A 16,217-nucleotide genomic window follows, 5' to 3' on the forward strand; every position below is an offset into this window, starting at 1 on the left:
TCTGAAATCCTGCACCGTCACTCAGACATAGGCTTAGCAGTAATAGTAGCAATAGTAACATTAGTAGTAGTACTCACAGGGTAGACCTTGAGCCTCCAGCAGAGCCCTGAGATCTGCAGGGGGGGGCTGTAGACGGGGTCGGCTCTCTGCCTCAGGGTGCTGCAACACAGGACACGTCACACTCACATCTGCTCAGAGTGATGACCAGCTCAGAGTTCACCCATCTTGAAACCCCTTTGTCCAAACATTCTCTTTCACGTTTAGCAGAGCAGATGAAGCCATGTTTTTATCTGATCATGAGTAAACGCTCCGTCCCTGAGCTCCGCAGAACCGGCTCTCACCTGAAGTTCACCAGGACGAAGGTGCTGGAGTCGTAGGCGGGAACGAGCTCGCTGTAAGAACAACAAACTCACGTTACAGGAGAGACTGAACTACACACTGCATTAGTCATCAAGCATCAGGAGCAGTAGGAGTAGGAGTAGCAGTAGTAGCAGTAGTAGGAGTAGTAGTAGTAATATGAGCAGTAGTAAAAGTGCAGTTCCGACCTGGTGAAGTCCGGCGGCACGGGCGTGGTGACGAAGGACTGCATGGGCTTCCTGTGGACCTGCTGGAACATGAGCAGGATCTCTGGGCTCTTGGAGATCAGCTCGCTCTTACTGCACGAGTGGAGCTGAAGGACAGAGGACAAACGGACTCACGCTCACATCTACAACATCATCATCATCTACATCATCATCATTATTAGAAGATGGAGCTCTCCCTCTTGTAAAGTCTCCTTCAGTGGACACATTTCCTGACTGTCTGCACACTTAACCTCTTACCACCCGCCAAAACCAAATCCATTCTCTTTGCCATTGTCGTCACTTTTTATTTCCCTTGTGTTTTTGTCACTTTTTCTGCTGGATTTTTGTCTTTTTTTGCTGGATTTTTGTCCCTTTTTTTTGCTGGATTTTTGTCACTTTTTTGCTGGATTTTTGCCTTTTTATGCTGGATTTTTGTCTTTTTTGGCTGGATTTTTGTCTTTTTTTGCTGGATTTTTGCCTTTTTATGCTGGATTTTTGTCTTTTTTTGCTGGATTTTTGTCTTTTTTTGCTGGATTTTTGTCACTTTCTTGCTGGATTATTGACACTTTTTTGCTGGATTTTTGTCCCTTTTTTTGCTGGATTTTTGTCCCTTTTTTTGCTGGATTATTGTCACTTTTTTGCTGGATTTTTGTCCCTTTTTTGCTGGATTTTTGTCACTTTTTTGCTGGATTATTGTCACTTTTTTGCTGGATTTTTGTCCCTTTTTTGCTGGATTTTTGTCACTTTTCTGCAGGATTTTTTTAAATTTTTCTGATGGATTTTTGTCACTTTTTTGCTGGATTTTTGTCACTTTTTTGCTGGATTTTTGTCACTTTTTTGCTGGATTTTTGCCTTTTTATGCTGGATTTTTGTCTTTTTTTTGCTGGATTTTTGTCTTTTTTTTGCTGGATTTTTGTCTTTTTTTGCTGGATTTTTGTCTTTTTTTGCTGGATTTTTGTCACTTTTTTGCTGGATTTTTGTCACTTTTTTGCTGGATTTTTGTCTTTTTTTGCTGGATTATTGTCACGTTTTTGCTGGATTTTTGTCCCTTTTTTTGCTGGATTATTGACACTTTTTTGCTGGATTTTTGTCTTTTTTTGCTGGATTTTTGTCACTTTCTTGCTGGATTATTGACACTTTTTTGCTGGATTTTTGTCCCTTTTTTTGCTGGATTTTTGTCCCTTTTTTTGCTGGATTATTGTCACTTTTTTGCTGGATTTTTGTCCCTTTTTTGCTGGATTTTTGTCACTTTTTTGCTGGATTATTGTCACTTTTTTGCTGGATTTTTGTCCCTTTTTTGCTGGATTTTTGTCACTTTTCTGCAGGATTTTTTTAAATTTTTCTGATGGATTTTTGTCACTTTTTTGCTGGATTTTTGTCACTTTTTTGCTGGATTTTTGTCACTTTTTTGCTGGATTTTTGTCACTTTTTTGCTGGATTTTTGCCTTTTTATGCTGGATTTTTTTTTTTTTTTTGCTGGATTTTTGTCTTTTTTTTGCTGGATTTTTGTCTTTTTTTGCTGGATTTTTGTCTTTTTTTGCTGGATTTTTGTCACTTTTTTGCTGGATTTTTGTCACTTTTTTGCTGGATTTTTGTCACTTTTTTGCTGGATTTTTGTCTTTTTTTGCTGGATTATTGTCACGTTTTTGCTGGATTTTTGTCCCTTTTTTTGCTGGATTATTGACACTTTTTTGCTGGATTTTTGTCTTTTTTTGCTGGATTTTTGTCTTTTTTTGCTGGATTTTTGTCTTTTTTTGCTGGATTTTTGTCACTTTCTTGCTGGATTATTGACACTTTTTTGCTGGATTTTTGTCCCTTTTTTTGCTGGATTTTTGTCCCTTTTTTTGCTGGATTATTGTCACTTTTTTGCTGGATTTTTGTCCCTTTTTTGCTGGATTTTTGTCACTTTTTTGCTGGATTATTGTCACTTTTTTGCTGGATTTTTGTCCCTTTTTTGCTGGATTTTTGTCACTTTTCTGCAGGATTTTTTTAAATTTTTCTGATGGATTTTTGTCACTTTTTTGCTGGATTTTTGTCACTTTTTTGCTGGATTTTTGTCACTTTTTTGCTGGATTTTTGCCTTTTTATGCTGGATTTTTGTCTTTTTTTTGCTGGATTTTTGTCTTTTTTTTGCTGGATTTTTGTCTTTTTTTGCTGGATTTTTGTCTTTTTTTGCTGGATTTTTGTCACTTTTTTGCTGGATTTTTGTCACTTTTTTGCTGGATTTTTGTCACTTTTTTGCTGGATTTTTGTCTTTTTTTGCTGGATTATTGTCACGTTTTTGCTGGATTTTTGTCCCTTTTTTTGCTGGATTATTGACACTTTTTTGCTGGATTTTTGTCTTTTTTTGCTGGATTTTTGTCACTTTCTTGCTGGATTATTGACACTTTTTTGCTGGATTTTTGTCCCTTTTTTTGCTGGATTTTTGTCCCTTTTTTTGCTGGATTATTGTCACTTTTTTGCTGGATTTTTGTCCCTTTTTTGCTGGATTTTTGTCACTTTTTTGCTGGATTATTGTCACTTTTTTGCTGGATTTTTGTCCCTTTTTTGCTGGATTTTTGTCACTTTTCTGCAGGATTTTTTTAAATTTTTCTGATGGATTTTTGTCACTTTTTTGCTGGATTTTTGTCACTTTTTTGCTGGATTTTTGTCACTTTTTTGCTGGATTTTTGCCTTTTTATGCTGGATTTTTGTCTTTTTTTTGCTGGATTTTTGTCTTTTTTTTGCTGGATTTTTGTCTTTTTTTGCTGGATTTTTGTCTTTTTTTGCTGGATTTTTGTCACTTTTTTGCTGGATTTTTGTCACTTTTTTGCTGGATTTTTGTCACTTTTTTGCTGGATTTTTGTCTTTTTTTGCTGGATTATTGTCACGTTTTTGCTGGATTTTTGTCCCTTTTTTTGCTGGATTATCGACACTTTTTTGCTGGATTTTTGTCCCTTTTTTTGCTGGATTATTGACACTTTTTTGCTGGATTTTTGTCCCTTTTTTTGCTGGATTTTTGTCCCTTTTTTTGCTGGATTTTTGTCACTTTTCTGCAGGATTTTTTTAAATTTTTCTGATGGATTTTTGTCTTTTTTTGCTGGATTTTTGTCACTTTTTTGCTGGATTATTGTCACTTTTTTGCTGGATTTTTGTCTTTTTTTTGCTGGATTTTTGTCTTTTTTTTGCTGGATTATTGTCACTTTTTTGCTGGATTATTGTCACTTTTTTGCTGGATTATTGTCACTTTTTGGCTTTTTTTTGTTGCGTTTACATCCTCATTTTCTTCTCGTTTTTTGCCTCTGTTTTGAAGAAGCTTTTAGATTTGTAGAATGTGGAGAAAACATGTTCAGGTGGGAGTTAAGAGGTTAAAGAGTCACTGTCTTCACTGTAAGATCTACAAAGTCTTATATAATACTGCATCCCTCCCCTGGTTCTCCAGCAGGGGGCGGCAGAGTGTGGAGCTTCTGACCTGATGTTCCACCTCCTGCAGCAGAGACTCCAGCAGCTCGGTCTCCTGGGTCAGAGACGTCTTCTGCCCTGAGGACGGACACACAGAGTCAGTCTCCTCCTGCAGACGTGTGTGATATCGTTAATGAGCAGCACTGACCCATGAGCGTGATGAGCTTGTTCTTCAGCTGGTTGTCCAGGCGAGCGATCATCATCTCCACGGCGTTGCGGATCTCTCGGACCCGCTCGTCTTTGGCTCCTCTGACGGCCTCCACGTTTCGCTCCTGAAGCGCAGAAGCAATAAAGTTAAGGAGTTTTGTTTTGGTCTGAATGAATGATCTTCGGGTGCTGCTCTAGCATTGCTGAGGGTCCAGATGTGCTGAGGGCCTTTCATAGAATCCAGGAGAGCAGAGTTGAGTTTAAAAAAGCATTGCACTTTCGACACATTAATACCGTATATGCTCTAATATAGGCCGGGGCCTTTATTTACTCAAGGGCATCTCGGACCAGGCCTTTATTGGAACCAGGCCACGATTAGAGACAGGCCTTTATTTCTATTTGAGCAAAACGGACGACCAGGAAAACGAAGAAAAACGAGATTTGTGTCGATTTGCACCTAAAATATTAGGTTCATTTATTAATGAACATTTCAAACCCTCTCCCAGCGGCTGGAACATTGACGCCTTTTATTTTGTCGGGACAACAGGAAGTGTTTCGTTGCTGTTAGCGGAGCTTTGACATCAGTGTCACTGCAGGTTTCTGTTTCGTTTTTACCGCGGACCGGATTATTTGTTGTTATCTTGTGTAAAAGGCGAGTTTAGACGGAGCGTTTGTGTTTGTGATCGATCATGAGACTGACCCGAGAGAAGACGAGACGCTCGCGCTGATGGGAGGAGTTATTTTGAGGCGTGGGACTGACCTGCACACGGAGCAGCTGGACGTGCTTTGAAGACGCGATGGAGACTTTATTAAAACCCTGGAGGGTCTCACAACATTTGTTTCCCTGTTTCCAAATATCGTCACAGGAGGTTTGAAAAGTGGTTAAATCTGTGTCAAAGTTACGCTCGGATCCTGGATTCCTGCACCAGTATGAGACAAATTCCTAACATGGGGAATATTTCTACCGCTATAGTTTCTAATAAAAGCCCCGGCCTGTTTTAGAGACCGGCTTTAATTTGCCTCCAGCAGCATCGAACCCGGCCTCTGTCAGAGACCCGGCCGCTAATGGAATACAGGCCAGTATTAGAAAATTTACGGTAAGTTATAACTAACTCCTTCCTACTCCCTTTAAGCAGCACTAATACTTCCTATGTTGTGAATAACTTCTGTATGTTATAGGTGCACTACACCTGTGTGCATCTGCTGCTCAAATAAACCAAACCTAAAAACACCAATGATGCCATTTAAGGCCAGACGCTGCAGGTGAATGGGGGAAAAAGCTTCCCTGTCATTTTATGTTTCATTAAAAAAAAGCTCAATTAATCAGGGAGGAATTAGATATTGAAAAAAACATCCAAACCTTGTAAAGTGTGGAGTCTTATGGAGCTCCTAAAGTGCAGATGTTGTTAAAGAGTGGGATGAAAACGGCCCTAAAGTCTAGTCCTTTGTCTGCACATGTGTCTCTGTATATTTCTCTCAGTCTCTCTGTCTCTCAGTCTCTCAGTCTCTCAGTCTCTCAGTCTCTCAGTCTCTCAGTATCTCAGTCTCTCAGTCTCTCAGTCTCTCAGTATCTCAGTATCTCAGTATCCCAGTATCCCAGTATCCCAGTCTCTCAGTCTCTCAGTATCTCAGTATCTCAGTATCTCAGTATCCCAGTATCCCAGTATCCCAGTATCTCAGTATCTCAGTATCTCAGTATCCCAGTATCCCAGTATCCCAGTATCCCAGTCTCTCAGTCTCTCAGTATCCCAGTATCTCAGTATCCCAGTATCCCAGTCTCTCAGTCTCTCAGTCTCTCAGTCTCTCAGTATCTCAGTATCTCAGTATCCCAGTCTCTCAGTCTCTCAGTCTCTCAGTATCCCAGTATCCCAGTCTCTCAGTATCTCAGTCTCTCAGTCTCTCAGTCTCTCAGTATCCCAGTATCCCAGTCTCTCAGTCTCTCAGTCTCTCAGTATCCCAGTCTCTCAGTATCCCAGTATCCCAGTATCCCAGTATCCCAGTCTCTCAGTATCCCAGTATCTCAGTATCCCAGTATCCCAGTCTCTCAGTCTCCCAGTCTCCCAGTCTCCCAGTCTCCCAGTCTCCCAGTCTCTCAGTCTCTCAGTCTCTCAGTCTCTCAGTCTCTCAGTCTCTCAGTCTCTCAGTCTCTCAGTCTCCCAGTCTCCCAGTCTCCCTGTCTCCCTGTCTCCCAGTCTCTCAGTCTCTCAGTCTCTCAGTCTCTCAGTCTCTCAGTCTCTCAGTCTCTCAGTCTCTCAGTATCCCAGTATCCCAGTATCCCAGTATCCCAGTCTCTCAGTCTCTCAGTCTCTCAGTCTCTCAGTCTCTCAGTCTCTCAGTCTCTCAGTCTCTCAGTCTCTCAGTCTCTCAGTCTCCCTGTCTCCCTGTCTCCCTGTCTCTCTGTCTCTCTGTCTCTCTGTCTCTCTGTCTCTCTGTCTCTCTGTATCTCAGCATCTCAGCCTCCCAGCCTCCCAGTCTCTCAGTCTCTCAGTCTCTCAGTCTCTCAGTCTCTCAGTCTCTCAGTATCCCAGTCTCTCAGTATCTCAGTCTCTCAGTCTCTCAGTATCTCAGTCTCTCAGTCTCTCAGTATCCCAGTCTCCCAGTATCTCAGTATCAGTGAATGAACAGGCGTGAGGGAAAGACGAGGTTCTCACCACTTCCTGCACGAGGCTGATGAGCTCCAGCAGACGCCGCCGCAGCTTGGACACCTCCTCCTTCACTTTGGTCACGTGCTGCTCGTAGATCTCCACCAGCGGCTTGAACGTGTGCCCCCCGTGCTGCGGCACATCAGGGGGTACAAGCTTTTACTATAGTTTATTATATTCAGAGACAAACGCTTACACTGTCCTCGGCTCTAACCTACAATATAAACTCTTTACAGACTGGATTTGACCCCATGACCTCAGGTTAAACACTGTCTTTAGTATCTAGGCGTTCATTTCTTTGGACAACCCTAGGCCTGGGACGGTAACCGGATAACCGTCATACCGCGGTCACGTGACGTGGTCTGAGTTCCTCACCGTCATCACCGCCAAAAAATAAAAAAAAAAATGCCTTTAAGTAAACGAAATTTAACCAGAAAAGAAACTAATAGTAAACCAGAACAAGTGTCTCAACGAAAAAACTAACAAAAGTCTCAAAATGGACCAGCCACAGGTGAAAATGAAATGAAAAAGCAGCCGCCCTGAGCAGGTGAGGAGCAGGTGAGGAGCAGGTGAGGAGCAGGTGAGGTTAGGGCTGCTCGATTTTGTCATAATTGAAATCACGATTATTCAAACGATTATTTGTTGCCTTTAAAAAAATCCATAAAAAAGTGACAAAAATCCATAAAAAAAGACAAAAATCCAGCAGAAAAAAGACAAAAATCCAAAAATTAAAAATGTGAAAAAAAAAATTTAAAAAAAAAAATATTTGAAGAAAAAAAAAAAATGACAAAAAAAAATTATAATCGATTTTTTGCGATTGTGCTAATTTTGTAATCGTTTACTGTTGTAATCGAACTCGTAATCGAATTTCAAATAATTGCACAGCCCTAGGTGAGGTGCAGGTGAGGTGCAGGTGAGGAGCAGCAGTCACACATCAGGCCTAGTTTGGGGAAACTGCACCGGGCTGGCACGAGTGTTCAACCGGTCAACACGCATGTTAAACCTGCTGTCTGGACTCTAACTTAGCCAAATAATATCAGAACATTTCATCTGACAAGTAAATGTTTGCTTCCTTTCTCCTTTCACTCAATCTGATCTGCATTTGTGGGAAATGTGAAGATACAAGCGCAGAGATGTTTGTTTGCGACGGTCGGAGTGAAGAGGCTGAAGCTGAATAAATGATCAGCGAACATGAAGGTCATCTCACAATAAGAGCCTAAATCACTCAGTTTTTCATACAGCGCCAGGTCTGGCAGGAGATCAGCGGCTCAGGTGCTTGGATCGCCCCCCCTCTCCTGTTTAAATGTTTCCCCCCCACCTTCGAAACGCTTCTGACGCCAGTGAGCGGTATATCACAAAACCGCGGAAACCCTATATCAGACCCTAAAGCCCACGTTGAGCACCCACCCGCCCCTCCCTCCTGGTCCTCACCATGCTGCCCCACAGCGGACCCCCCCCCCCCTCCCTCCTGGTCCTCACCATGCTGCCCCACAGCGGACCCCCCCCCCCCCCCCTCCCTCCTGGTCCTCACCATGCCCCCCTCCCCTCCTCCCTCCTGGTCCTCACCATGCCGCCCCACAGTGGACCCCCCTCCCCTCCCTCCTGGTCCTCACCATGCCGCCCCACAGCGGACCCCCCTCCCCTCCCTCCTGGTCCTCACCATGCTGCCCCACAGTGGACCCCCCGCCCCTCCCTCCTGGTCCTCACCATGCCGCCCCACAGCGGACCCCCCGCCCCTCCCTCCTGGTCCTCACCATGCCGCCCCACAGCTGACCCCCCGCCCCTCCCTCCTGGTCCTCACCATGCCGCCCCACAGCGGACCCCCCGCCCCTCCCTCCTGGTCCTCACCATGCCGCCCCACAGCGGACCCCCCTCTCCCCTCCCTCCTGGTCCTCACCATGCCGCCCCCCTCCCCCTCCCCTCCCTCCTGGTCCTCACCATGCCGCCCCACAGCGGACCCCCCGCCCCTCCCTCCTGGTCCTCACCATGCCGCCCCACAGCGGACCCCCCTCTCCCCTCCCTCCTGGTCCTCACCATGCCGCCCCACAGTGGACCCCCCCTCCTCCCTCCTGGTCCTCACCATGCCGCCCCACAGCGGACCCCCCGCCCCTCCCTCCTGGTCCTCACCATGCCGCCCCACAGCGGACCCCCCGCCCCTCCCTCCTGGTCCTCACCATGCCGCCCCACAGCGGACCCCCCTCTCCCCTCCCTCCTGGTCCTCACCATGCCGCCTCACAGTGGACCCCCCCTCCTCCCTCCTGGTCCTCACCATGCCGCCCCACAGCGGACCCCCCCTCTCCCCTCCCTCCTGGTCCTCACCATGCCGCCTCACAGTGGACCCCCCCTCCTCCCTCCTGGTCCTCACCATGCCGCCCAACAGCGGACCCCCCTCTCCCCTCCCTCCTGGTCCTCACCATGCCGCCCCACAGCGCACACTGGTGGCAGATGCACTTCTTGCAGGTCCAGCAGTAAACGCTCAGCTTCTCGTGGTGGTTCTCGCACCTGCAGAGGGAGAAGAGCAGGAATCCCAGTCAGATCCGCGTCTTTGTCCCAGCATTAAAACAAACACTCACTTGTCTCGGTCGTTGTCGTCGTGCTTGGACAGGCTGCACAGCTGGAGAGTGTCCAGCTGCTGAGTGACCTCCTCCGCCCAGCGACAGTTCACCAGCTCCCGAAGCTGCAGCGGCGCCCTGAGCACAAGCACAAACCCTGAGGCTCCTCCCACTGCAGGATATGTCACACGTCTGCTCTGAGTCACAGCGACAGGACGAAGTTTACGTTTCCGTGGAGATAAACGTGTGACACTGGCCTCAGAAAAACACACGCGTGGCTTTAGCTTCGATTCTCTGTTCGGTGGAGACGAGTTTACAATCCCCACGTCTTTAACCTCTTACCACCCGCCTAAACCGAATGCATTCTGTCCCCTTTGGCCATTATATAGGTCTGTGTAACACCTCATTTGAAAGCTAAGACCCACAAAACTGAACTTTTTCCTGTCACCTTTTGTATGTTTTTTTTTATTATCTTTTTTTTTCATTTTTCATTTTTTGTTGAATTTTTGTCACTTTTTGGTCGAGTTTTTGTCACATTTTTGTTGAATTTTTGTCACATTTTTGTTGAATTTTTGTCATTTTTTGGCTGAATTTTTGTCACATTTTTGTTGATTTTTTGTCACATTTTTGTTGATTTTTTGTCACATTTTTGTTGATTTTTTGTCACATTTTACTTGAATTTTTGTCACATTTTTCTTGAATTTTTGTCACATTTTTGTTGAATTTTTGTCATTTTTTGGCTGAATTTTTGTCACATTTTTGATGATTTTTTGTCACATTTTTGTTGATTTTTTGTCACATTTTACTTGAATTTTTGTCACATTTTTCTTGAATTTTTGTCACATTTTTGTTGAATTTTTGTCATTTTTTGGCTGAATTTTTGTCACATTTTTGTTGATTTTTTGTCACATTTTTGTTGATTTTTTGTCACATTTTACTTGAATTTTTGTCACATTTTTCTTGAATTTTTGTCACATTTTTGTTGAATTTTTGTCATTTTTTGGCTGAATTTTTGTCACATTTTTGTAGATTTTTTGTCACATTTTTGTTGATTTTTTGTCACATTTTACTTGAATTTTTGTCACATTTTTCTTGAATTTTTGTCACATTTTTCTTGAATTTTTGTCATTTTTTGGCTGAATTTTTGTCACATTTTTGATGATTTTTTGTCACATTTTTGTTGATTTTTTGTCACATTTTTGTTGATTTTTTGTCACATTTTTGTTGATTTTTTGTCAAATTTTTGTGGAATTTTTGTCACATTTTTGTCGCGTTTACATCCTTGTTTTCTTCTCATTTTTTGTGGCTGTTTTAGTGCTTCTTTCCCCAAGAAGCTTTTTGATTAGTGTAAAGCCAAACTGGAGAAAACGGGATCCGTTCAGGTGGGAGTTAAGAGGTTAATATGACGTCCAAAAGATGATGGAAAAAACAGGGCAAAGTAGCCCAGGCTTAAGACGTCAAACCAGACTGTGATTGTTTCATGAGTAATAATCAAAGCTGTGGTTCTCAACTGGTGGGTCTCGAGCCTTTCCCAGAAAACATTTATATTAATATTTAAAGGGGGGGGTATTATGCAAAATGGACTTTTTCAAGCTTTCCATCATGTTATTATGTCGTTCCCTCATTAAAAACATGCCTGAAGTGTTGCCTTGGCACATTCACGTATGTTTGAGTAATCTGTAAAAACTCTGATGGCGGCCATTTTAGGGATAGGTTTGCCTGAGTCCTCCTAGGAACGCCCCCACCTCCTGGAGACGCCTCCGACCTTTCGTCACCAGCCGAGTGACCAACCACTGCTCCTCAGCAGAACCCCCTCCCCACTGATGCCACAGACAGCGTGTGGAGGGGGCGTGTCTGAAAGAGTCAGAGGTTCTTAAAGAGACAGAGGCCTATTTCAAGACATTCACTGCAGCCATTTTGAGAGAGACATTTTATACAAGGCAGTTATTCTAATTTACTGCATTTACAGACCAACAGGTTTGGTCATCATTGTAGTGTGACATAGACTGGTGCTGTGGGACTGACAAAAGCAGAATACCCCCTCTTTAAAGGTCCGAGTCACATTTGGGTGATTGTGGGTCTCAAACCAAACCAGTTGAGAAACCACTGAACTAAAGCGTCAGGTTTCCTCCAGAGCGGTGGTTTAAGATGTGATTTTTGGCCAATTCTTCCAAACAACAAGCTTTTGTGTGTCTACTTTCCAGACTATTGGATTGTGGTCATGAGGTCGGGCCATTGTTTCCCGTGTGTTTGTGAACGGCTCCGCACACTAATAACTTCACTAAAGCCCGGTGTTGTTTGTGAGTTTCTTTACCTGCAGTGTGGACACTGGGCCCTCTGCTCCGTCAGCCAGCGCTGAGACACAAGCAGCTCAACGTTAGCACAGCTCATATGAGTTTCACTGTTATTATTATATCTTTCTGCAGACAGAGTGTGGTTCTTACCCGGATGCAGCTGAAGCAGCAGAGCTTCGAGCAGTGCGGGCACAGCCGGGCGTCTCTCAGCTTCTCCATACAGATGAAGCATCGGAAAACCTCCGCGATGCTCTGACAATCAAACACATTTAGAATCTCTACAAACGCCCACGGGTTTGACTCCACCACAAAACTCACCTCCACACTTTGCTCGTCCATGTCGAGCCGGGCTGTGACGAGTCACCGACGAGGGGAAGACGACGACTCCAGCCTCTGAGAAACAACACAGCTTTAGAGACGACGGTTCCATTTCTGTGATTAAATCAGGGTTAAATGCAGAGGTAATAATGGCCTTGTGGCAGCGCTCGAGACTAACATAGTCCCGTCGTCCCGGGGACGGACAAAATAATGCACGGGACGAGATGAGATCTTACCCGGGACGGTCTCGGGACAAAAGGCCTTGAACCATTTTTTAATATATATATTTTTTTAGGGCTGCGATAATTCATTGATTAAATCGATGAACTCGATTAGTAAAATGCTTTGAATAACATTTTCCCGCTTCAATGATTTGCTTAATTAATATTTCTGATTAAACCCGTATGAAACGGGGCCGCCTACGCACCCGGAACTTTATGCAGCGCTTGTTTCCGCACGGCGGGTTCTGAACTGTACAGATGATGACTCGATAACCTTCACTGAAGATGCTCCTGTACGACTGAGAGTCTACACAGACAACGTTCTGCCAACTTTGGGAGATACGGATATTGCATTAAGCTCTTAACTCCCGTGGTGAAGAGGGAGCTGAGTCGGGGCAAAGCTCTCGATTTACCGATCGATCTACGTTCCCGCCCTCACCTATGGTCATGAGATTTGGGCAATGACCGAAAGGACAAGATCGCGAATACAAGCGGCCGAAATGAGTTTCCTTCGCAGGGTGTCTGGGCGCACCCTTCGAGATCGGGTGACGAGCTCAGTTACCCGGGAGGAGCTCGGAGTAGAGTCGCTGCTCCTGCTGGAGTGGCTCGGGCATCTGTTCCGGATACCTCCTGGTCGCCTCCCGCGGGAGGTGTTCCAGGCATGTCCTAGTGGGACAAGGCCTCGTGGAAGACCCAGGACATGGTGGTGGGACTATGTCTCTGACCTGGCCTGGTGTGGCCTCGGGGTCCCCCCAGAACAGCTGGAGGAGGTGTGTGTGGATCGGGAAGTTTGGGCATCTCTGCTGAGACGCTGCCCCCGCGACCCGGCCCCGGATAAAGCGGAAGAAAATGGATGGATGGATGGATGGACTCCCGCCTGAACCGAGAGGATCTTTTTCCTCACGTCATCATTTTTTTCCCATCATTTTTTTGTTGGGTATTCAACTCATTTTTGTAACTTTTTATCATTTTTTTGTCACATTTTTGTCAATTTTTTGTAAATTTTTTGGACAAATTTTGATCACATTTTTGTAATTTCTTTGTCCATTTCTTGTGACATTTTTGTGACATTTTTGCCACTTTTTCGTCACTTTTTTGTCACTGGTTTCTCATGTTTTTGTCCCATTTCCATCATTGTTTTCGTCTCAGTTTTGTTGCTATTTTCTCACCTTTGTTTCCAGAAGCTTTTGGACTGGGGTAAAGCAAAACCGGAGAAAACGTGCTCGGTTCAGGTGGGAGTTAAGGGGTTTAACTACGATATCGCGATAGGATATTTTTTAAACGATATATTGTGAAGTACTTTAAAGTGTCTTGTGTGCAAACCGCTGCGTTACTACACATACTTTTACACATTTAGACCCGTTTTATCCACACAGAGAAACCTGACCATCCTTCATCCTGTACCTCTGGGCCACTTGCCATTCGGACCATTGTAATCCTACTCTACTGTTAGCCAGGCCATTAGCGCGTGCCAACCACAGACTAACGGCCGCTTTCACCCCGTCTCACAGGTCCCCGCTCGTGCAGAGATAAACCCAGTATCAGGCTTGATGTTTTTGCGCACAGACCTCTGCAGACTCCGGGGATGCCTCTCGGTGCAGCGGGCCTCGGTGCTGCCTCTCTCCGCGACGCTCACACCGGGGGTTTAAAGCTGCTCCCGGGGCTCGCGCTCGCCGCTCCGGCCTCACAAAAGCAGAAGGAGGCACGAGAGGTCGGAATATTGTCTTTAAATCCGCGGAGGACGCGCAGACGGGGCGCACGGATGATGTTTGTGCTCCGTGTGCTCCTCCTGTCAACACGGACCACCGCGGCTGCATCAACACGGAGGAGCCGAGCAGCGCCCCCTTCTGTTCCGGAGGGGCGGCACACGTCACTCCTTAACTCCCACCTGAACCGAGCACATTTTCTCCAAAACTGAGACGAAAACAATGATGGAAATGTGACAAAAAAGTGAGAAAACATTGGCAAAAAAGTGACGAAAAATTGATGAAACAGTGGCAAAAATATCACAAAAATGCCACAAGAAAATGACAAAAATATGACAAAAATGTGACAAAAAATGGAAAAAAATGGATAAAAAATTGACAAAAAATGTGACAAAAAATAAATAAAAAAAGACAAAAAAATGACAGAAAATGTATCAAAAAACTGACCAAAAAATGAAAAAAAAAATGTGACAAAAAATGAAAAAAAAGACAAAAAAATGAAAAAAATTGACGAAAAAACGGACGAAAAAAGACAAAAATATGACAAAAAATTACCAAAAAATAGACAAAAATGTGACAAAATGCTACAAAAAAATAACCAAAATTTGACAAAAAATGACAAAAAAAATGACCCAAAAAATTACAAAAATGTGATAAAAAATGACAAAAAAAAGTTACAAAAAAGTTACAAAAATGAGTTGAACACCCCACAAAAAAATGATGGAAAAAAATCTGATGACGTGAGAAAAAAAAAAGATCCTCTCGGTTCAGGCGGGAGTTAAGAGGTTAAAAACAATGCATTTTCTGTTCAAAGAGTTGTTTTTTCACATATATTTTTTGTAAATTAATGTAGAAAGGAGCAACAATGAAAAAAACAATGATTAGATATAGATTAGATTCGATTTAAACCAAATCATTCCCGTGGAGAAAACAGTTTACCGACAGACCCCTTTTATATTGTCAAAATACTTGAATATCGATGTTACATTGTATTGTATATGCAATTTCTCCATCTGTGAGATCAATAAAGTATCATCTTATCTTATCTTATCTTATTGATACATTATGTTTTTTTATGTTGCATGTTAATTTCCTTTACTGTATTTATGTATTAATTCATTTATATATTTGCGTGGGACAATTTATTGAGCCTGATAATGAGATGACAAATAGCTAGCTGTTGTGTAAATATACCACTCACAGTTAAGTCTCATTATGTCCTAATACCATTATTAACCCCTTAACTCCCACCTGAACCGAGCACATTTTCTCCAGTTTGGCTTTACCCCAATCCAAAAGCTTCTGGAAAAAAGCTGTGAAAATAGCAACAAAACTGAGACGAAAACAATGATGGAAATGTGACAAAAAAGTGAGAAAACATTGACAAAAAAGTGACGAAAAATTTATAAAAATTTGACAAAAAAATTACAAAAATGTGACAAAAAATTACAAAAAAATTACAAAAAATTTAATTAAAAAAATTGACGAAAAAACGACAAAAATGTGACAAAAAATGACAAAAAATTGATTAAAAAACTGACGAAAAAATGAAAAAAATGTGACAAAAAATGACAAAAAAAATATAAAAATGTGATAAAAATTTGACAAAAAAATGACAAAAATGTGACACAAAATTAAAAAAAAATAACCAAAAAAATGTGACAAAAATGTGATGAAAAAATGACAAAAATGTGACAAAAAATGACAAAAAAAAGACAAAAAAAGTTACAAAAGTGATTTGAATACCCCAAAAAAATGATGGAAAAAAAATCTGATGACGTGAGGAAAAAGATCCTCTCGGTTCAGGCGGGAGTTAAGAGGTTAATTTACAAAATTGGTCTCAAAATAAAACAAACTCACCTGTAAGTGTAACCTCCAGGTCACTAGATGGCGCCGCAGACTCCTCAGCTCTAGTCCGTGTAGCTGCACGATCCGAGGCGGAAGCACTTTTGTCGGTAAATCCAGTCGTCTACACAAGATTATACGAATTTGGAAGAATAATATCTCATTACCAACGAGCCTCTGAGTCTGTCATCAGAGGCACGATCATAACCGATGTCAGTTTTGTTCAAAAATCTTGTGTTTTTAAGAGATTCAAACAAGCTAACGGTTATCCTAGCATGATGTTGTAGCTCCGCCTCTCGTCCGTGTCCGTAAGAAATAAAAACATGTCTACCGGACAGACTCCACTGTATTCAACACCCACTAGCATCAAGTGTATGTAAGATTGACCCTCTATTGTTAAATAAAGTATATGACAAACATTAAATCGAGTAACGTGCGGAGAATTAGCACTGCACATGCGCAGTTGTAATATGTGCCCATCATTCCTG

At 43.0% G+C, this 16,217-nt stretch overlaps 1 protein-coding gene across 1 annotated transcript in view; it reads right to left on the bottom strand.

Annotated features, from left to right (window-relative positions):
* trim37 (tripartite motif containing 37) overlaps positions 1–11,978 on the bottom strand; it is a gene marked incomplete at its 5' end in the record, with an annotated part of 29,049 nt that extends 17,071 nt beyond the window's left edge. The window contains 11 exons of the mRNA XM_079566538.1: positions 78–159; positions 342–392; positions 546–670; positions 4,015–4,082; positions 4,153–4,276; positions 6,803–6,925; positions 9,208–9,295; positions 9,367–9,483; positions 11,660–11,700; positions 11,790–11,891; positions 11,958–11,978. Coding sequence (XP_079422664.1) covers positions 78–159; positions 342–392; positions 546–670; positions 4,015–4,082; positions 4,153–4,276; positions 6,803–6,925; positions 9,208–9,295; positions 9,367–9,483; positions 11,660–11,700; positions 11,790–11,891; positions 11,958–11,978 — 942 coding nt within the window. The remainder of the gene's footprint in view (positions 1–77; positions 160–341; positions 393–545; positions 671–4,014; positions 4,083–4,152; positions 4,277–6,802; positions 6,926–9,207; positions 9,296–9,366; positions 9,484–11,659; positions 11,701–11,789; positions 11,892–11,957) is intronic.
* Between the last annotated feature and the right edge of the window lie 4,239 nt (positions 11,979–16,217).

This window comes from Gobius niger (assembly GCF_951799975.1).
Source record: "Gobius niger genome assembly, chromosome: 11".
Taxonomy (NCBI): Eukaryota; Metazoa; Chordata; class Actinopteri; order Gobiiformes; family Gobiidae; genus Gobius; species Gobius niger.